The sequence below is a fragment of the Dromiciops gliroides genome, chromosome 2, assembly GCF_019393635.1.
Source record: "Dromiciops gliroides isolate mDroGli1 chromosome 2, mDroGli1.pri, whole genome shotgun sequence".
Lineage (NCBI taxonomy): Eukaryota > Metazoa > Chordata > Mammalia > Microbiotheria > Microbiotheriidae > Dromiciops > Dromiciops gliroides.
This window is the reverse complement of record NC_057862.1, coordinates 20818065-20839936: the sequence shown is the minus strand read 5'-3', so window position 1 is coordinate 20839936 and position 21872 is coordinate 20818065. Positions and strand designations below refer to the sequence as shown.

Here is a 21872-nt window from a genome sequence, read left to right as displayed (position 1 = left end):
CAGCAGCCCCTTTGTGATCCCTTTGTCCAGTAGGAAAATTATGCGTATCTTCACTCGGGATTTCCCAAACTCCCTTGGGTCATTTATGCTTAATCTACCCTTTAACTGTCTAGGGGGTCCCCTCAACCACGCAAACCAACACAGTGTGGTTCATGAGCATCGAGCTACAAATTCTGTCCTGTCCTCACCAGTTGGACTCCGCAGTTTGCCTGGGGGGCTGGTGGGGTGGATTTCTAGGCATTTCTTTTACCAAAGCTTTCTGCCTCAGTTCTCTTTGGCTCGAGATGTGTTTCTACCAGCAGATAAATCTACCCCAACACATCATCTCAAGCCATTCACACCATTACACCAGAGCTTCACTAAAGGCTTTACCTCAAGAGTTCAAGTTTGCCATTACATATGCTGGAAAGTTCTCCACCTCCTAATCATACCAGATCTCAAACTGTATTATAAAGCATTAACCATGAAAACAATCTGGCATTGGCTAAGAAATAGAGTGGGGGATCAGTGAGCTAGATTAGGTATATAAGACACAGGAGTAAATGACCATAATAGTCTAGTGTTTGATAAGGCCAAAGGCCCCAGCTTTCGAATCAAGAATTCATAATTCTTCAAAAACCAATGGGAGGGGGCAGCTAGGTGGCGCAGTGGATAAAGCACCAGCCCTGGATTCAGGAGGACCTGAGTTCAAATCCGACCTCAAACACTTAATACTTACTAGCTGTGTGACCCTGGGCAAGCCACTTAACCCCAATTGCCTCACTAAAAAAAAATGGGAAAACTGGAACACTGTAAGGCAGAAACTAGGTATAGATCAACATCTTTCACCATATACCAAGATAAGGTCAAAATCGGTACATGATTTAGACATAAAGGTGATACCATAAACAAATTAGGAGAACAAGGAATAGTTTACCTGTCAGATTTATGGAAAAGGGGAGAATTTATAACCAAATGAGATAGAGAGAATTATAAGATATAAAAAGGATAGTTGTTATTATATTACATTTAAAAGGAAGGACAGCAGAAGCTGGGGGAAAATTTTTCCAAGTGTCTGACAAAGGCCTCATTTCCCAAATATACAGAGAACTGAATCAAATTTATGAAAATCCAAGTCATTCCCCCAACTGATAATTGGTCAAAGGATATTAATAGTTTTCAGATGAAGAAAACAATACTATAAATCACTATTGATTAGAAAAATGCAAATTAAAACAACTCAGAGGTGCCACCTCACACCTATCTGATTGGCTAATATGACAGGAAAGGAAAATTATAGATGTTGGAGGGGATGCAAGAAAATTGGAACACTAATGCATTGTTGGTGGAGTTGTGAAGTAATACAACCATTCCGGAGGTCACTCACCACCTATGAGCCCTCCCTGGGCTCAGTTTTCTCATCTATAAAATGGCCTCTGAGGTCCCTACAATCAATCCTATGAATAGAAGACTTCTATGGTCTCTTCTAGCTGTATAAGCCTCTATCCCCACAGAAATAACAACAAGGGACATACCAACGGATTGGAAGAGGGAGAGGGCATTAATAAATGGGACTGATCAGGGAGGCAGCTAGGTGGCCCAGTGGATAAAGCACTGGCCCTGGATTCAGGAGGACCTGAGTTCAAATCCAGTCTCAGACACTTGACACGTACTGTGTGACCCTGGGCAAGTCACTTAACCCTCATTGCCCCACTAATAATAATAATAATAATAATAATAATAATAATAATAATAATAATAATAATAATAAAATGGGACTGATCAGGAAAGGACCCAGGGAAGAAGGAGGTACCTGAGATGAGCCTGGAAAAAATCAGAGCGTTCCAGATGTGGCAGCAAGGGATGGAAAGTCATCCACAGGGAAGAATAATCATTCTCACATTTTATATAAGGATTTAAGGTTAAGCACTTTACAAATATCTCATTTGATGCTAATAGCAACCCCAGGAGGTAGGCACTATCATGATCCCCATTTTTCAGATGAGCAAACTGGGGTTGAGAGAGGTTCAGTGACGCCCAGTCATTTGAAGTTGGATTTGAACTCAGGGCTTCCTGACTCCGGATCCAGGGCTCTATATGCTGGGTCACCAAACTACCTCCAGCCAGCAAGAACAGTTGGCAGGCCAGAAGAGAAGACACAAAGGGAAGCAATGAGATGAGGCTGGAAATATGGGTAGGAGCCAGTCTGTGGTGGGCCTTCGATGCCAAAGCTCTGGGTGTTGTGTTTTATCTTTGAAATAAAACTGAAAACCTTTGAATGGGAAAGCCAGCATGTGGAGAGTCATGTTCTCAGGATATTATTCTTCTGTGACCACATAACTAAAATAACCCAGTCCTACCTAAATGTCAGCAATCATTTCTCATAACACCCAATCCGAGCCAACCAGCCTGGCCCGAGCACCTCCCAGGTGCTAAGCACATTCATCAAAAGACAAGACGAAAAACAGTACCTGTCCTCAAGAAGTTTGTATTCCAGTGGAGGGACACAAGATGCAGATGGACAATTACATACCTAAAGCAACCCCTTCCCTTTCAAAAGAAAAATGAAAACAAGATCCCATGAACAGTCTGCCACAAGGACAGAAGGGAGAAACCTGGCCAAAAAGGGTGTAAGGAGTGCAGAGCGCACGCCTCTGAGCGGGTTCCTGGGCAGGCAGGAGGCCAGGAGAGGAACCGAGGCCCAAACCTGAGACAGAGAAAAAGAAAGGTCACAGAATTCAGTTAGAAAGTGGCAAGCACTCTGCTCCACTCTGTGAGGCTGAGCAGGGCAGAAATGGAATCCTAGAGAGGAAGAGGAAGGAAATCTTCCTTCTTCACTCACTTCTGCATTCACAGAGTCGAGCTGATTTAAGTAACTCCCCGAACCACATTTCTAAATACAGGCGCTGCATTTTTCGCAGGCCACATTTTCTGACTCTGAGAATGTAAAACCACATTCGAGACCCATCTGGACTAGGTTTTCCTATGTACAGAAATGATTCCATTGACCCACCCTCGGGAGGAACTTCAATTCAGTAAGGCCTCCTTAGGCATCAGGTGCTGGAGATACCAAATTAAAAGTAAACAGCAGGTCAGGGGCAGCTAGGTGGCACAGTGGATAAAACACAGGCCCTGGATTCAGGAGGACCTGAGTTCAAATCCGGCCTCAGACAGTTGACACTTAGTAGTTGTATGACCCTGGGCAAGTCACTTAACCCTCATTGCCCTGAAAAAAAAAAATGATTGTGACGTAAAAATCAAAACTGAGCACTGTTAGCTCTGGATAAGAGATGAGAAATGTACCTCCCTCCCTTCCCTGGAGAGGCAGGGAGCTATGGGTATGAAATGGTGTATACACCATCAAGCTCGAGTGAGGTGGCGGATGTTTTTGCTTTTTTCCCCCTCCATTTTCTTTCTCCCTTTTTATCTGGGTACAGATAGGGAAGGATATATTTAAAAATGAAAATTATGTGATAGCAAAAGAAATCAATGCTAAGCCATCTATCTGCTTTTAGAGACACTGAAACAAAAGGTGACCACACACCCCAACAAGAAAGAAAAAAGCAAATGCCCCCCCAAAAAATGACAAAGTAGGTAAATGTCCCCTCTACATAACTGCACATATCAAGAAGCAAGGGGACATTGTAGCAAGAACACTGGACTTGAAACAGGGAAGACCTGGGTATGAATTTAACCTCTGACACTATTTGTGAGACCATAAGGCCATAAGTGAGACCCTTTATCTCACTGAGCCTCAGTTTTATCATCTGTAATAATGGGTACACTTCCACTCATACTATCTTAACAACAAGATAATGAATACAGGTCCCTTGTAAGTCTTAGGGCATCATATAAATGTCTAGTGCTATCACTATTACTGTAAGGGAGGAGGGAACATTTAGGGAAGTTCTCAGTGAATTTGAGTTCCTTAATTAATTTGCTGAATTTACCAGCTGAGCCTGGCTTAGCCAAGAGATCACCGGACTCAGGAGTCAGGTACACTTACTTAGATACTTAATTTGTGTCTAAGTTTTTGTGTAACCCTGGACAAGTCTCTTAGCCTTTCACCTGCCTCAGTTTCTTCAACTATAAAATGAGGAAGTTAGACCCAATGACACATAAGGTTCTAAATCCCTGGTTCTTTGTTTTGAGGCCAATGAGGGGCACGCTCCTATGAAAAGCAGAGACATCTACACTGGCATCTTCTTTAGAGAACACAAGTGACGCCTGATTGGTTTTCAGGGCGTGGGGCTGCCTTCCAAGAAGAACGGCTACCTGTGATTCAGGAGGATGGACGTTCTCTCTATGGTCAATAAAAAGGAGCTGACAGATCGGCTTGGCCCTCTCACTGCTCTGCCCTCTCCCTGATCACCAGGCAAACCAACGTGACGCGTCCCAGAGTGCACCTGAATTCTGGGGGCAGGGGCTGGCAGGAAGAGGAAGGCTGTGCATTGGCACAATCTCTCTTCCCCCAGGAACCAGTAATGCCTTGAGGCAGGAGCTTCTAGGCATGTGCTCACCCAAAGCTTTGTGAGCATAGGTCAGACTGAGATCCTAAGAGGAAATAGCAGCTAAAAGTTCCTGCAGAAGCCCAAGGGAGGAGGAGACACGTGCTCAGGCCTTTATCTGAGAGGGAAGTTCATGGACCCCAACCTCCTACATAGAAGAGGGGATGCTCTGACTCACTGGCACCATGAGTGGTCCAAGAATCCTGCCTTCTAGGCAGAGGAGGGAGACTTCTGGGGTGTCTCTGTCCTTGAGAACTGTCTCACAGGTAAGCCCAGGTAGGAGAGTTCCCCAGTATGCAATTATTATGGGTAGTCCCAGGGCACCCCGTTATCCACATTTGGGAAAATCCGAGTGCTGGGCCTGGAGTCAGACACTTACTAGTTGTGTGACCCTGGGCAGGTCACTTCACTCTGTTTACCTCAGTTTCCTCATCTATAAAATGAGCTGGAAAAGGAAATGGCTACCACTCAGTACCTTTTGCCAAGAAAACCCCAAAAAGGGTCACGAAGAGTCCAACGCAACTGAAAAGACTCAGCAACAAGACCTAAACCATACTTTAGACTGATCTTGGAGATTTCCCCATAGTAAATCCCAAATCAGGGGCATAACAAGCCAAAAAGAGAAGATGACCCTTTTGGGTAAGCCTGGTCCCTTGTCAGTGAGGGACCAGTCAGTCTTGTCTTCATACATGGTCTTCAAGGATCGCAGTGGCCCCAGACTTCACTGTCCTGTACCCAGGGCCAGTGGGGATGCTGTCCAAAGGCAGCCATCCTGGTTCTCAGACATCAGGCACACATCCCCAGGGCCCCTCCCATTGGGAAGACCAACCAGGGCTTGGCTGCCATAGCCTGTGAGAACCCCGGGTTATCTCCATGGAATGGAGGTGATAAGGATTCTGAGGCTCATTTATTAAAAGATTCTGCAGAGGCAGCTAGATGGCGCAGTGGAGAGAGCACGGGCCCTGGATTCAGAAGGACCTGAGTTCAAATCCAACCTCAGACAGTTAACACTTATTAGCTGTGTGATCCTAGGCAAGTCACTTAACCCCAACTGCCTCACCAAAAAAAAAAAAAAAAGATTCTGCATGCGTTCCATGCTCCTGAACCCAAGCCTGGAGCGAAGTGGTTTTGATAAAGAAGTAGGTCACAGCTTGAACCTATCCTGATTCTTAGATTCACTGGGTGTGAGTGACGAGGGCTTGTCCCAGGATGTGGGCCCCAGGAGGGGAGAGAAAGCTGGCAGAAGATGATCAGCTGTCAAGGTAGAATCGCTGGCAGAAGAGTGAAAGTTGGCATTCAAGCTTGCCAGGAAGTGACTTAGTAAGCACCAGAGCCAGAATCTGAACTCACATCTTACATCTCCAAGGTCAGCACTCATCCAGAGTGCTTTCTCTCTCTGTGATTCTCTATTTAAAAACCCAGCTCTGATCCCTTTGCTGCTTTACTCAAAACTGCTCTAATCTACTCTTCTGATTTACTAGCTGGTGGACTGATTCCTCAGATCCTCAGGCCTCTGGCCCCAAACTCTACCTCTTAGTGTCACTGGGATCCTTGACTTGGGGGCAGGGAAGCACCACAGGAATCTAATCCAGGGGGCAGCTATGTGGTGCAGTGGATAAAGCACTGGCCCTGGATTCAGGAGGACCTGAGTTCAAATCCGGCCTCTGACACTTAACACTTATTAGCTGTATGACCCTGGGCAAGTCACTTGACTTCCATTGCCTTGCAAAAAAAAAAAAAAAAAAAAGGGAATCTAATCCAGCCCCATCATTTTACAGAGGACAAATCTGAGGCCTGAGGATGGTAGGTGACTTGACCAAGGGCACAGAGGTAGCTGGGATTTGAACCTAGGCCTTTAGAACTTGAAATCAGTGCTTCAACAAGCCCTCCCACCTAGCCAGGGTTACAGCCAGGCTAGAAAAGTCACCCCCAGTCAAGGATGTTCCTGTTCCCCTGTAACAGCTTTCTTTTCTTTCCTTGTACAATCACTATTGCTATGTGGCTAGCATCCTTGCTGCCATCTCTAGATGCCTAAGGGCAGAAATTGTCTTTTTCATCTTTGTATTCTCAGAATTCCCTAGTATAGACATTCCGCTACAGCCTTCCCTATTTGGGTATATTCCCTCCACTGGTATTGATCCGATCCATCCAGGCCTGCATGTCCTGGGTGAATCCCATCCATGTCTTCCCAAATTAAGGACCATGCCAATACAAGACGGGCTTCGATTTCCTTCAACATCAGGAGGATGCCAATGAAACTCAGAGGCTCTCTGTTCATCACCCTTCACTCCTGCTGTGAGACCAGGCCCCCCTTCTGCTTCTGGTCACCCCTTTCTCCCACATACTTCACACTCCCTCCCTGGCATGATGCCCTTCCCCATCTGTCACGTCTTCATGGCCTGGTCTAGCCCCCATGCTCGCTCCTCCCTCTCTCCCCATTACCCTTTGGCTATCTCTCACCTTTAATTCTTGGGAGACGACAGGTAATTAATAATATTGCTGGGTGAAAGGTTTCCAACTAACATTTTTTTTAAAGTGAGGCAACTGGGGTTAAGTGACTTGCCCAGGGTCACACAGCTAGTAAGTGTTAAGTGCCTGAGGCCAGATTTGAACTCAGGAACTCCTGACTCCAGGGCTGGTACTCCATCCACTGCGCCACCTAGCTGCCCCCAACTAACATTTAAGAACTCAAGAAGAAGAAGCAGAGTTGGGTAGACAAAAAGGCTGCATGAAGTGAAAAATTAACCCAGGACAGCAAAAACACTAGCATTAGCACAAATCAATTTCCATTTTTTTATTTAGACTGCGCACAATCACTGGCTTTTTCTCTCTCTGCACACTTAATTCTTTTTTTTTTTTTTTTTGCAGGGCAATGGGGGTTAAGTGACTTGCCCAGGGTCACACAGCTAGTAAGTGTCAAGTGTCTGAGGCCAGATTTGAACTCAGGTACTCCTGAATCCAGGGCCGGTGCTTTATCCACTGCACCACCTAGCCGCCCCCACACTTAATTCTTACAGAACCGAAGGCAAAACACATTAACTTTTCTGACTCCAGTCCAGCACTCTATGCATTGCATTACCTGGCTGCCCACATAAATGTTGGCTCTTGTTATCATCATCATCATCGCCTCCCAACAACCCCATAGTAGGAATATTATTATCCACATTTTACAACTGAAGAAACTGAAGCTCGTGGGGGTGAAGTGACTTGCCCAAGGTAATACAGATGCAAACCTGGAGTCAGGTCTTCCCAACGCCAAGTCACGGATAGCCATCATATTTAATATTGGTGGAACACTTTACATGCTCCAACACCCATGTGAGGTAGGTATTATCACACTCATTTTACAGACAAAGAAACTGAGGCTAAGTAGCTCACCCAGGGTCACCCAACTAGTACCAATCTGAAGAGTCCTTCTCCAGCATTTTCACACAAATGCTCTATTTCCTTCCACTTCTGGGACTGGGAATGGAGGGAAAGTAAACATGGATGAGGGGATACCATCCATAGACTCACAACATACCTCAGAACAGAAGGGCTGGATGAGCTGTCGTTCAGTGGAAGAAGTGCCAAGCTTGGAATCAAAGGGTCTGAATTCCAATCGAGCTCTTTTACTGTGTGATCCTGGGCATGTCCTTCTTCACCTCACTCTGCCTCAGTTTCCTCAACTATAAAATGAGGGTTTAAATTGGAAACCTTAAATTAAAGGGCAGCTAGATGGTGGAGTGAATAGAGTGTCAGACCTGAGTCAGGAAGACCTGTGTTCAAATCCAGCCTCAGATGCTTATTAGCTGTGTGTCTCTGGGCAAATCACTTAACCCTCAGTTTCTTCATCTGTAAAACGAGCAGGAGAAGAAGATGGCAAACCACCCCAGTATCTTTGCCAAGAAAACCCCAAATGGGGTCACAAAGAGTCCAACAGGACTGAAAGCAACTGAACAACAACAAAAAATCGGAGTACTTCCCTTACAAGGAGGCTGTGAGGGTCAAAGGAGAAACATTACATAAAATGGCATGCAAAGCCCAAAGTGCTAGATAAACATGAGATCTTGTTATATAAAATATAAAGGTATATTTTAGTTTTGAGTTTTAAGAGCTACAGAACTGCATATGGCCACAGTCACCACCACAGAGAAAAGGAACGGGCTCCAGGATAGCTCCACAGAGGTGGTACCCACGGGCCTCGAGGTACATGTGCTCAAGTAACATTCCATCCTGACAAAAATCCTTGCGGATAAACATCCCCAACCCTTCCCAGACACTCTAGCTTTTTCCAAGCGTAGGACAACCTAACTGGGCAACTTGTAGGTGTGAAATTGATGGACCTGAGCCTTCGCCTCCATTTATTTCACATACATACAAATAAGCAGATTTTCCTGCATATACGCACGAGAGGCCATATATCCCTATGCAAAGAGAGCCAGCCTTGGAGGTAGGGAGATACTGGGATCATGGGAAGGAAGAGCCCTTCACTCTGAAGCCTGAGCAACTCTCCAAGCTGGCGATTCTTTCCTTTTGAGCTTCACAGACCCCCTCTGGCTGTCTGCAGAAGCCTATGGACCCCTCCTCAAAACAGTGGTTTTAAGGCCTAAAATGCAACGTTGAGGATTACAAAGGAAACCAATTATATTGAAATACAGGGGTTTTTTAAGTTTTTAAGTTCACAGACTCCAGATCAAAAACCCCTAATTTCAGACTAAGTGACTGAAGAATTAGGAATCTGCATCAGTGAAGGGAGTTTACACGCCAAGAGTTCCCTATGCCAATGAAATCAATGGTCTGGACAAAAATAAAAGGCATTAAGTCTATGCAGACAAAGATTAACAAGAGAAAGAAAGAACAGACACACTTCCAAGTTCTTCCACGGCTAAACAGACCCGCTTCAAGCCGAGGGCCTGAAATAAACATCCCAAATCAGGCATATTTTCCAAGGGAGGTAAAGATTATACTGTAACCAGCAAGAATGTGCAAGGCAGCAGGCTCCCGGCTTCCTGTTCAGGCCAAACCATGACAGGCCACTGGCCCCCCGAACACACAGAGAAACCTGAGAACGTGATACTGTTACAATTGCTAACCGTGGAATGCAAGGAGATGCTTTCAACTACAAGTGACCCAAATCTATCTCCAATATTTATTTTTCAGAAGAAGAGTCGATTCAGCATACTGGGGAACCTAGCCTTTAAAAAGAACTCAACCCCGGGGGGCAGCTTGGTGGCTCAGTGGATAGAGCACTGGCCCTGGATTCAGAAGGACCTGAGTTCAAATCCGGCCTCAGATACTTAACACTTACTAGTTGTGTGACCCTGGGCAAGTCACTTAACCCCAATTGCCTCACCAAAAAAAAAAAGAACTCGACCCTTTTCCACCAGCACATGTGGTAATGGTGAATGTCAGGGCCAGCAAGGCAAGTCTGGTTGTGACAGGATGCTGCCTTCTTCCACACTCATTTCTGGGCAGGGCACAGGGGGAAATATTCAACACTCGGGTTTTCATGGAGGAGTATCTGAGCTTTGATGAAATGGGAAAAGAGATTCCTTTCTGCTAACAGCAAAAGATAACTTAGAATTCAATGCAATCAGATATTCTTGAAAAAAAAAAAAGAGTACTTGACTCATGGGTCAGAAAGCCTGGAGCCCCTCCCAGAGCTTTTATTTGTTAACTGTGTGACCTGGAACAAGTTGCGTAACCTCTCTGAACCCAGAGTTCTCTATCTCATCTGCATTACGTTCCTCACAGGGCAGTTTGGAGGCACAAATGCAACCACAGGGGAGAGAGGGCTCTCTGGACTCAAAGTGCCAGAGAGGCATGGGTTATGGTTTGTTCTCCATTCATTTCAAAGAGATCCTTACATTTGTGCGCAGCTGGCTGAATCTGAGAAATGGGACTACTGAACTTTTTTTTAAGCTGGCCTATTATTTCATTAGTATACCGAGAGCCCAGTGGGACAAGCATCTTCTCTGCAATTTACAAACTTAGACAGTTGCTTGGGACAATAAAAGATAGGTGACTTGTCTAAGGTCACATAGTCAGTGTGGGACTGGAACCCAAGACCAGCTCTATACACTACAGAAGAGTGAAAGAATCAGACAAGAGTCAGCATGTGTGTTTTTGCTGAGTCACCAATAACCCAGCCAGCCAGAGCCAATCAAGCACTTATTAAGAACCTCCTATGTGCCAAGCACTGTGCTAGGTGCTGGGATATACAGAGATACTAAGGGAGAAGGGGGGAAGGTCCCTGCTCCAACAGAGCCTATATTCTATCAATGGAAGGGGGAGGGGGGAGGGGGGAAGGAGAGGGAGAGAGATTGATTGATTGATTGATTCTATCGGGTTGCTAGACTTCAATCAGGAAGCCCCCCACCTTTGATCCTCCCAACCTGCGCCACGACAAATCTCCTCATCTATCTGAAACTCAGTTTCCCCCACTAGAAAATGAACACATCACCACCTTTGGTGCTTGCTTTCTGGGTTTTTATAACTGCAGAGAAAATCATGTAAATTGCTGGGCTAACCTCAGAGAGCTTTTTAAATTTTGTCATCATCATCTTTATTATTTTATTATTAAGACTGAGAGTCCAGACTTTTTTTACAGTGTAAGAGCCCGGTTCTTTGGGTCCATTTGGATACATGAATCTTTGGTGGAGGACATTTTCACACTGAGGACAGCCTACCCACAACCTTCTTGTAGCAGAGTGTTGGGCCCACAGGTATTCTTTGATATTCTTCTACGGATGTGAGATCTTGGCAGTGTGGACACACCCTCAAGCAGCAAAGACTCATCCACACCTTCAAGTCCTGGGCAACCTTCCTGAAGTTGCAGCAATGGGGGTGGAGCCTCCTGAGGACACCTGTAGGTCTCAGAAGGTCTGGGTTCTGCCAGGTGACTCAGACCCCAGGAGCAGGGACCACAGGAGTGCCACCCCCCATCACGCCCAGGCTGCACAGTTCTTTTTTATGGGTTGCCAGTGACTCATAAGAACCAGGTACCTCTCACATCAATCTACATGAAGAACCAATAAATGCCTGTCCGCTGATTGCTAATACAATCAGGCATGGAATCATTTCCTGCTCTGTTTTCAGATGTCTCCATCTTCTTATTTGCAAAGGCTCCATGGCTACCCTTTTGCCCATCTGATCTGGGGAAGCTTCCCCCTCCCCTTACCTGGAGTCATTCACCAATACAGGTGAGCCTGGGAATGGGGAGCCCACATCTCTTCCAAATAGCATCTCCTGATTTAGCCAGGAAGGCGAGATCCAAGTATTTGGTTACCAGGTCAAAGAGCCCCTGTAGAGAAACGCTCCACTCCTAGGCCTTGTTTTGGGCCTTCGCCCACCTCCAACTAATCTTCCCTTTAATTAAAACAACATGTGCCTCATGCAAACAGAGAATTCGGGAGTTGGAAGGGAGGTGAAAAATCATGAAATCCAACCTTCTGGTTATGGCAAAGAAGCGACTGAGGCCCAAAATGGACTTGATGAAAGTCACAGAACCTGAGATGCAGGTCTACCACGCCCCCTCTCCCTCTACAGCCCTGGGCCCCCACAAGGGCCCTGGGGTCTGTGACTGGTCATTCATTCAGAGGAGCATGGGAACTTCCCAAACACACACTGCAGAAGCCCAGGACTCCAGGGTTGGGAAGGGATTGTAAACAGCACTCTCCGTTCCCACCCCGTTCTCAAAATCTATAATGATAACATGAGGTTAACATGAGCCTTAAGTCTCACCAAGTTACCCCCAACAGGGGCACACACGACCTTATGCACTCCACTCCTGGGAGAGCGGCATTACCTTGGACAAGTCACCCAACTTCCCCAGGTCTCAGTTTCGTCATCTCTGAAATGAGAGGATTGACTAGATGACCTCTGAGGTCCCTTCTAGATTTAGGTTTATAATTCGATTATTATCACCCCATTTTAAAGATGAGGTTCTGAGGCTAAAATCTACCTGGGCTCACACCGGCCTGACTCCCCAGGGCTGTTTCTCCTTATCTAATATGAAACACTCTGCTTTCTATCTTGCCACATGCCTCATAGCTCCCTGGAACGCGCAGTTAGCAAATGAAGGCATCCAGAAAACGAACACGTTTTAATTTAGTTACAAGTTGAGCCTCCTACCGAATGATTAAGAAAAGAGGGTCTTTGCTTCCAAGCCCAGGCTTGGCTGCTGCCTTGTACCAGCACCCAGTCCTCACCCCACCCCACCCCACCTGTCGGGGCTCACTCTTAAATAAAATTCATTGGCCTGGCTTTGTCCGTGACTAGTATCCCCTTAACAGTGTACATGCTGTGTTTGCCCAATGGAATGGAAGCACCTCAGTATAAGACATGCTTTGTATTTTATCTCTGTATCTGCATAGCTTTGTACATTTGTTGTTGCTCGGTCATTTTCAGTCTTGCTGGCTCTTCATGACCCCAATTTGGAGTTTTCTTGGCAAAGATACAGGAGTGATTTGCCATTTCCTTCTCCAGCTCATTTTACAGATGAAGAAACTGAGGCAAACAGGGTGAAGTGACTTGCCCAGAATCACACAGCTAGTCAGTGTCTGAGGCTGGATTTGAACTCAGGGTCTGACTCAAGGCCCAGAGCTCTATCCACTTCAACACCCAGCCACCCCCAGCTAGTACACAGGAGGTGCTTAACAAATGCTCCATTGGATCTGTGATCTCCCTGATATGGATGCTCCCATCAAAGATGCAAATTTCAACCCATCTGTACCTGCCCATCCTGAGGCTCTTGTCCATAAATCTACCACAGCGACTCTACCCAGAAGGCCGCCCCTCTCTTTTTCCTGATAATGACAGGATGCTAGTGGAAATCTTAGCCTATCTCTCTCTAATCCTTCACCACATGGCTAACCCATCTTCTCTTCCCATCATTCATTTCTCTGATGACATTTTTTACGCATGCCACTCTGCAAAGCCTCCCACTCACAGGGTAAAAGTATACAACATGTAACCAATAAATTATTGTTGAATTAAAATTAGTGCTAGAAGCAATGGGTTTTGGTATACTAAGCATAATTCCAAATTACAAAAAGAAGACATGGATTCAAAAAGCCAAAAAATTTCAAGCTAGGAAGGAAAAAAATCAGCATTTATTGCGATGGGAGATTACTCTGAAAAGACACATAAACTGAAGAAACAATTCTTGGGTGGGGGGCAATGAGGGTTAAGAGACTTGCCCAGGGTCACACAGCTAGTAAGTGTCAAGTGTCTGAGGTCACATTTGAACTCAGGTCCTCCTGAATCCAGGGCTGGTGCTTTATCCACTGCACCACCTAGCTGCCCCCGAAGAAACAATTCTTATGAGACCCGAGTTTAAAAATAAAAAAAGCAAAATTAATGGAGGAATCCGTTTCAGTGGGGTTTGAGTCCACACTGGAGGGTACCAAGAAGGAGCTGGAATCCTCTTCCCTTTTCAGCAGATTCCCATGAAGCATCCGCATGGACCAACATCCCCAAGGGGAGGAGCCTGTGTCCCTCCCTGGAGCCTTTGGACACAGAGCCACAAGTCAGTACCTGCCACTGACCTTCCCCAGGACTCCCTGGGCCACAGAAGTTCCAGACACTGATCAGCCTGGCACTGAAAGCCCCCAAGAATCCATTTTTCCTGCCTCCCTTCTGGTAGCACACCTTGTACTCTAGCCTGACGGGCCATCCCCCACTTCCATGCTGATCCTGCCAGCCTCCAGGCTTGCCCTCCCACCCACCCCCCACCTGGCAGAATCCTCTGCTTTGGAGACTCAGCTTAGGCACCATCTCCTACCAGAGTCAATCAGCACGTTAAGAGGCAGCAGGTTCAAGCCCCACCTCTAACCCATACTGGCTCTGTGACCCTGGACAAATCATAACTATAAACAACAACTACTACTACTACTACCACCACCACCATATGATGATGGTGAAGGTGATAGTGATGAATGAGAAGAAGAAGGAAGAGGAGGAGGAGGAGGAGGAGGAGGAGGAGGAGGAGGAGAAGAAGAAGAAGAAGAAGAAGAAGAAGAAGAAGAAGAAGAAGAAGAAGAAGAAGAAGAAGTAGTTGTAGTAGTAGTAGTAGTAGTAATATTTATATAGCACTTAACTATGTTCCGGGCACTGTGCTAAGTGCTTTATGGTTCTCTCATTTGGGGGCAGCTAGGTGGCGCAGTGGATAAAGCACCAGCCCTGGATTCAGGAGGACCTGAGTTCAAATCCGGCCTCAGACACTTGACACTTACTAGCTGTGTGACCCTGGGCAAGTCACTTAAGCCCCATTGCCCCACAAAAAAAAAAAAATTAATTAAATATAGTTCTCTCATTTGATCCTGAGAACAACCCTCAGAGGCAGGTGCTATTATTAACCCATTTTACAAATGAGGAAACTGAGTCAAATAGAGGGTAAATGACTTGCCCAGGGTCACACAGCTAGTATGTGTCTGAGGCCAGATTTGAACTCAGGAAGGTAAATGAGTCTCCCTGAGTGCAGGTCCAGTGCTCTGTGCAATAGGGGAGACAAGCAGAGAAAGAACCCGCTTCTGATGAAGCCTTCCCTGTCTTCTCTGCAGCTGGTGCTCTCCTCCTCCAAGTCTCCTTCCTTAATTCGCCCAGATCCCTTCCTACCATGTGTGACACTCATCTGTGTCCTCAGGACTTCTTCTCCCAGTCCCGTAGCTTGTCATTTTCTGTCTCTGTATCTTCCAAAGTCCAGCATAGGGTCTTGCACATAGTTGTTACTTAATCGATTAACCAATCAACAAGCATTTATTAAGCACCTACTGTTTATACTATTTGCTAAAGAAATGACATTCCATAGCACAACCCTCAGTTCCCTTAGTAACAATTAAGTGCTCAATGTAACAAACCCTCAGGAAAATAGGGGTGAAAGGGAGAGATGCATCTTAGCTTGGTGACTTGGACTATTTCCACAGGTCTGAAGGCCACCGAGGAAGGATATGGAGGGACAGTGATAAAATTAAAGGATATGTCCGAAAAGAAGCAGAAATGGGCTGGTCACGTGGCAAGAATAAGGGATGATGGCTGTGCAGTGTTTCACTGGTACCTTGGAAAGAGTGTGAGAACTGTAGGAAGGGCTCCCCAATATGTTAGGTCACCCCCTTGTGGTGGAGTTGTGGAGACTATGTACAGGAACTGCCCAGGATGGGCCAGCATGGATGGGTGTGATCTACCCCACAACCCCACCAGAGGGAAGCCACAAATTGATGACATCTCGGATCGATCTGAGCACATGTGAGAGAACTATTTGCTCTATGTACTGAGTGTTGATTTAGGTCCCATGTTCTCAAGTTTAAAAGTAGATAAAAAGAACACCTGACATATCCCTGCATGTTTCAGGTTTTTGCTTTATACTTATGGGAAGCAACTAAAAAAAAAAAAACCAGCAAAAACTCCACCTCTTCTGCATGTCTACCCAAACCTCCTCTAAGCAGCCCCTCTCATTCCACAGGCAAGCACAGAAACGCTAGAAAGAGCCCCGTACGATCACTCTTGGAACTGAACCTTTTCAATACTGGAGATGGAGGCTGAAAACCAATATCTCATTTCTAAATATTAGAAGTTGTCCCAAGTATCCATTCCTAGTCACATGGTCACATTTTAAAAGGAATCCCCACACTTTTTTGTTTTGTTTTGTTTTGTTTTGTTTTGTTTTGTTTTGTTTTGTTTTGTTTGCAGGGCAATGAGGGTTAAGTGACTTGCCCAGGGTCACACAGCTAGTAAGTATCAAGTGTCTGAGGCCGGATTTGAACTCAGGTACTCCTGAATCCAGGGCCGGTACTTTATCCACTGCGCCACCTAGCTGCCCCCATGGAATCCCCACACATTTAACAGAAGTACTGCCTGATGAGCAAGACGTTGTCTATCTGAACTCAGCCCAGAACAAGACCTTTTTCGGACATACCTACTCAGCAGGGACTTGTCAGTGCTGGGGACTCAAAGATGAAAAATGATACAACCCCTAAACCTCAAGAGATAGACTACAATCTACTTGCAGGGAGATGATATGGATACAAAGAAGCTTGATGTAGGACAAATATGATGGGGGAAGAGGGAGGCCACAGGGTTTCTAGAAATATCTGTGGAGGGAAGGAATGGTGGGAGCTGGAAGGAGGGGACGTGTTGGGGGAAGCGGGTTGAGGAAACAAGTCGACTCTCCCCACCTTCTTACACATTACTCTCTTTGGCCTTGTTGCATACAAATTCCATCTCCCATCTGTGTCTCCCACGGCTGGAATGCATGAGAAATGCAATAATAGCAGTAACCCCACCTGTTCTGAAGCAATTCTCTATTTTTTTTAAATATGATTTTTAAAGGTTACTCAGCTTCCTACCCCTTTCCCCAAAAGAGTATCTATGCACCTCTGTTGTTGGAGGAGTCACCGGTCTTTTTAAAACACTAGCTAGAAGGATTTCTGAAACAAGGACTCTCTCGTCCTATCAACATTTTCCCCCTTGGAATTTTTGGTCCATTGCATGGAAGAATTTCTCTACTAGTGAAAATATAACTGATTAAAGATTAACTTACCCCCAGGACAGTCTCATTTGGAAAGAAATTCCAAACATTATAATCTCCAAATCACACTCTGCACATTTAGGGAAAGACGATCTTGTTAATTCGCCCATTTCCCTTGGAGATCTCCAATTGTGTTCTTTCCCCAAAAGAACACAGATACATAAAAGCTACTGAAAATGATAACAAACAGATCCGATTCATTTTAAATAAAAGATCCAAGGATTTCTGGCACTTATTAACAAAGCAACCAAGACAAATGGAGTCTCTGACTCCAAGTTTGAAGGTGCTAATTTTCTGGTGTGTGTTAGGGGATGGAGGGGAGCAGCAAACCTGTCACTGTCCTTGTAGAGAACTGCTCGTATGAAAATCCCTCCCTGATGTGGATCAGTGTATCATCTTTAACTTGCAGTCTGAGAGTTACCTAGAACACTGAAGGAGAACCAATATTCCCAACTTTCATACAACAAGGCTGGAACCCAAGCCCTCCTGACTCCTCTCTCCTCTATGCCCAGCTGCCTCTTGGCCACACACTAAATACATACCTGCATCATCAACAATTAGTGAATGGACTCTGAATAGATATTTGCACCACACACACAAAAAATTAGATGGTAGCTCTATGTGTTGACTCAACAGTAATCAGGGATGGGGCAGCTAGGTGGTGCAGTGGACAGAGCACCAGCCCTGGATTCAGGAGGACCTGAGTTCAAATGTGGCCTCAGACACTTGACGCTAGCTGTGTGACCCTGGGTAAGTCACTTAACCCTCATTGCCCTGCAAATAATAATAATAATAACAACAGGGGCTTGTGCCAGGACTTTTTCTATCTAAACTCCATTGAAAACCATGAGAACTAAATAATTCAAATAAACATAACTGCCTTTTATATAGCACTTTAGGGGTTAAAGCACATCTGACACGTCACATGACCTCTTGAATCTCACAACAATGTTGTGAGGGAGGTACTGGGGGTGCCCAGCTCACAGATGAGAAAAGACATAAAGTAGCTTGCTCGTGGTCAGACAGTTAGGAAGTGTCAGAGGCAGGATCTGAACTGTGGTCTTCTTGACCCCAAGTTTGGCTTTCTAACAACCACAGCATGTTGCCTCGGGACCTGAAGTATGCCAACCGCAAAGGGGGACGTTTCTTGGAAAACACTTTATAAGCCAGATTCAGACAGAGAACATGGACATCGGCCAACATACAACTCAGATGAGTGACCCCACAGAATCACAGGTCTTTTTACAAATGGGGAAACTGAGGACTAGCGAGGGAAAAGGACTCAACACAGGTTAAGTTGCTATTTAGTGTGAAATTAGAACTCAGGTCTTTGCATTCCAAACCCCATGTCTCTTCACACTAGATGATACTGACTTTGTAAATGCTTAGAAATCCCTCTGATCTCCTCTGGCCCCTTCTGTCTGCACGATCTGAGTTGGTACTCAATCACATCTACACTGATCTTTCCCAAGTCAGTCCAAACACATCCAAGAAACAAACGTCTTGAAATGTCTCAAGAGGGAAGGATGTTTTTTGAGGCATCTGACCCACAGGAGAATTTTTTCTTTACTAATATTTTCCTAAAATAATTTGCTTTATCAATTATGTTTTGCTTTAGGAATGGAATACCTAATGGACTACAACTAAAATCTGTTATACCCAAACAAAGAAAAAGTTGCTACTTGGGAATGTGAGTTAACCAAGGCTTTCTCAAGCAAGATGGAGGGAATGTTCCTGGAAAGTTATATAATTCAGAACACTCAGAGAAACAGCCTTCTCACACCATCGAGATGGTTTTCCAAGAAGGAACCGGTGAGAATGATAATGAGTGTACAACCAACCCAAACCCAAGGAGCAAAGGCTCACAGTTTTATGCATTTCCAAAGTTAGTATTTTGGAAAACATGTCCTCTCTCAAAATAACCTGCTTTATTGTCCCCAAAAAGACCTCAAATGACCACCCCTAGATTCAAGTCTTCCCAAGCTTCCCAAGATGCCTGAGCAGCTAGGTGGGACAGTGGATAGAGCACCAGCCCTGGATTCAGGAGGACCTGAGTTCAAATCTGGCCTCAGACACTTGACACTTACTAGCTGTGTGACTCTGGGCAAGTCACTTAACCCTCATTGCCCCACCCCACCCCCAAAAAAAATGCCTTAAACTTGTCCTCAAGCTCCGAGATTAAGCTCCACAAGAAACTGTGGGTAGGTGTTCACTTTGTTAGGCCTTTATTTTGCAAGCCATCACCGATAGTCCCTACAAGCATACAGGATTCTTACTGTTATCCCAAGGAAGGCACAAGTGTTTCAAGTCACCCTAGGTCAGCTACAGCTTTTTACATTTTCCCAGAAAGTCAGTTACCTTGGGCTCTCTCTAAACTATAAATGTTAACGCCTGCTCAGCCAGAAACGATTGGTAGTCTGGTATGGCTTTTCTGGTCAGGGAAAGGAAGAGAAGGGAATAAAACATGAGTTTAAAAATCCGCCCTCTGTTGCTCATCCCTCATTTATCCCGAATGTCTGTACACACGGTTGTTTGTTTGCTTGTTTCTCCCCCTTTAGACTATGGATGCCCTGGAGCAGGGACTGTAATGTCCCCAGCACACAGCACAGTGCCTGACACATAACTGAAAGGTAACAAATATTTGGGGACTTGACTTTTTGCCTTCATTTGTGAACCACAAACCATGACGCCTATAGTCCTAGAAAGGGAGACATTCTGAAATGCATTTGACTCAGCGGGTGAGCGGAGCTAAGCCCAGCAGGAGATCCAAGCGGACTGTGCTCAAATACACTGGCACTGCCCCGAAAATCTCCCTGGGCAATAGTCACAGCTCCGACCCCCCCACCCCTTTCACCCTGGCCCTTTCTGCCCAAGAAGAAGATGGGGTGGGGGTGGAAACCCCATCCTAAAACGTGAGCCACATCTCCGAGGCCCCTCAGCTGGAGGAAGTGGATACTGACAAGGGGAAGGGGGTGGGGGAAGGCGGGAGAAAAGTGACAGAAAGGGAGAGCGGACGGGACAACGGACATAGGCCGAGCTTGGTCAGGCTAAAGGCGGCATCCCGCCCCGAGTTCTGATGCCCTCATCCTGCCTGGTGTTGTGCCGGTCCCAGGGCGCCCAACTTCAAGTTGAAGTCTCTTTCCCAGACACCCCTCAAAGAAAAGTTTGGCTGCCGGTGGGGTCAGGACCGGACGATTCTCCAGCCGGCGGGGAAGTGGAGGGGGGGGGGTGAGTTTCCTAAGTTAGCAGCGGGGCTCCCCACCCCCCGCTGCTGAGGGATTCCCCCCACGGAGGCCCTGCTTCACTCCGCTGGGGGAGACAGGAGGCGGGGACGAGTAAGGAGGGCGAGGGGAGGAGGAATCATTTCCTCCAGGCCCCCTAGGCCAGGAGGGAAGAGGAGGGCTCCGCGAAAGTCAGCAGCAGCAGCTGTGGAAAGCCGGGAGCCAGGCAGGACCCGGGCCGGGAAGGAAGCGCCCAAGCTGGGCAGGGAAGGGGATGACCAAGTCCTGAGCTCCCGGGCTGGGAGGGAAAGCGCTTTGTTGACCTTAAAACCCTACGAAAAGGCTTCCATCCCCATACTCTTCTTAGGCAGATTCTCAAAGGACTGAGACTTGGGCAGGGCGTTAAATATCAGCTAAAGGGACACGCACCGCTCATTTCGCCGATGGGGAAACTGAGGCCCAAGGAGACGGAGTGACTTTTTTGCAAGAAAGGAAGGGGTGTACTGGGTGGTACAGCAGGAGAAGTCCCGGGGAGCCCGGGGCTGGGAGACACTGCAGGGGAGGGTGAGGCCCGGGGTGCGAGGGGAGCAGGGGTTGGCCCGGGGTTCGAGGTAGGGCAAGGGGGAAACTACCTTGTAACATGGCCTCGAGTTTCTTCCTGTCCACGCGGAAGCGCTCCTCGCTCCACTCGGGGCTGGGCAGGGGGCCCCCGGCCAGGTCGTCCTCGGAGCCCGGCACGGGCGAGTCGGTGCTGCGCTCGCTCGTGGAGCCCGGGTCCGACTGCGCCGCCAGGTAGCCCGGCTCGCCCTGGGCAGCCATGGTGCGCGGGGGTTCGGGCTCGGGCTCGGGCTCGGGCTCCGGCCGCCGTCCCCACCGCCGCCTCCTCCTCCGCGGGCGCCGCCGCCGCAGCCGCTCCTCCTCCGGCGCCGCCGCCGCCTCCTCCCCTTGCGCCTCCTCCGCCTCCTCGGACTGGCCCTCCTCCGCCTCCCCGGCCCGCGCCGCTAGCTCGCCCCCCAGCAGCCCGAGCCGCCGGAGCCGCAGCGGCCGCGCCCCGAGCGCATCCCCGCGCGGGCCCCCCCAGGCTCCCGGGCCCGCCCCCGCGGCTGCCGCTGCTGCCGCCGCGCACTGAGCGTCCCGCTGCTGCTGCTGCTGCTGCCCTCGGCCCCGCTGCCCCTGCCGCTGCCCGGCCACCCGCCGCCCAGGCTCGGGCTCCATCCGCCGCCCCCCTCCGCGGCCCGGCCGCCCCCGCCCACCCGGCCCGCCGAGGCCTCCCATTGGCCCGGACCGCCCACGGGGGGAGGGGAGCGGGGGCGGGGGCGGGGAGGCGGCGGGACCACCCCCGGCACCCACACACACCACGCACACACGGACCCCCAAGCCCCCGGCTCTTCGAGTAGACGCGCGCCCATGCCAGTAGCCTTCTTCCCTCGCCACCCACCTACACACACACACACACACACACACACACACACACACAGAGTCCCATACATAGACACACATACACAACCCCATCTCCACTGCCTGCCAAACCAACGCAAACACCATGGACGTGCAAATATCCCAACCCATCCCGACCCTGCTCCAACGTATGTGAACACAGCCCTATCCCCACCTGTACCCCAAAGTGCACATCACCCACACAATCACAAACACTGT

At 47.6% G+C, this 21872-nt stretch overlaps 1 protein-coding gene across 1 annotated transcript in view; it reads right to left on the bottom strand.

Moving 5' to 3' along the window:
• Positions 1 to 21059, bottom strand: part of BICC1 (BicC family RNA binding protein 1) — a 279880-nt gene extending 258821 nt beyond the window's left edge. Inside the window, exon 1 of the mRNA XM_043980401.1 lies at positions 20849 to 21059. Within this exon, the coding sequence (XP_043836336.1) occupies positions 20849 to 21035 (187 nt within the window). The 5' untranslated portion in view covers positions 21036 to 21059. The remainder of the gene's footprint in view (positions 1 to 20848) is intronic.
• Positions 21060 to 21872: the final 813 nt, after the last annotated feature.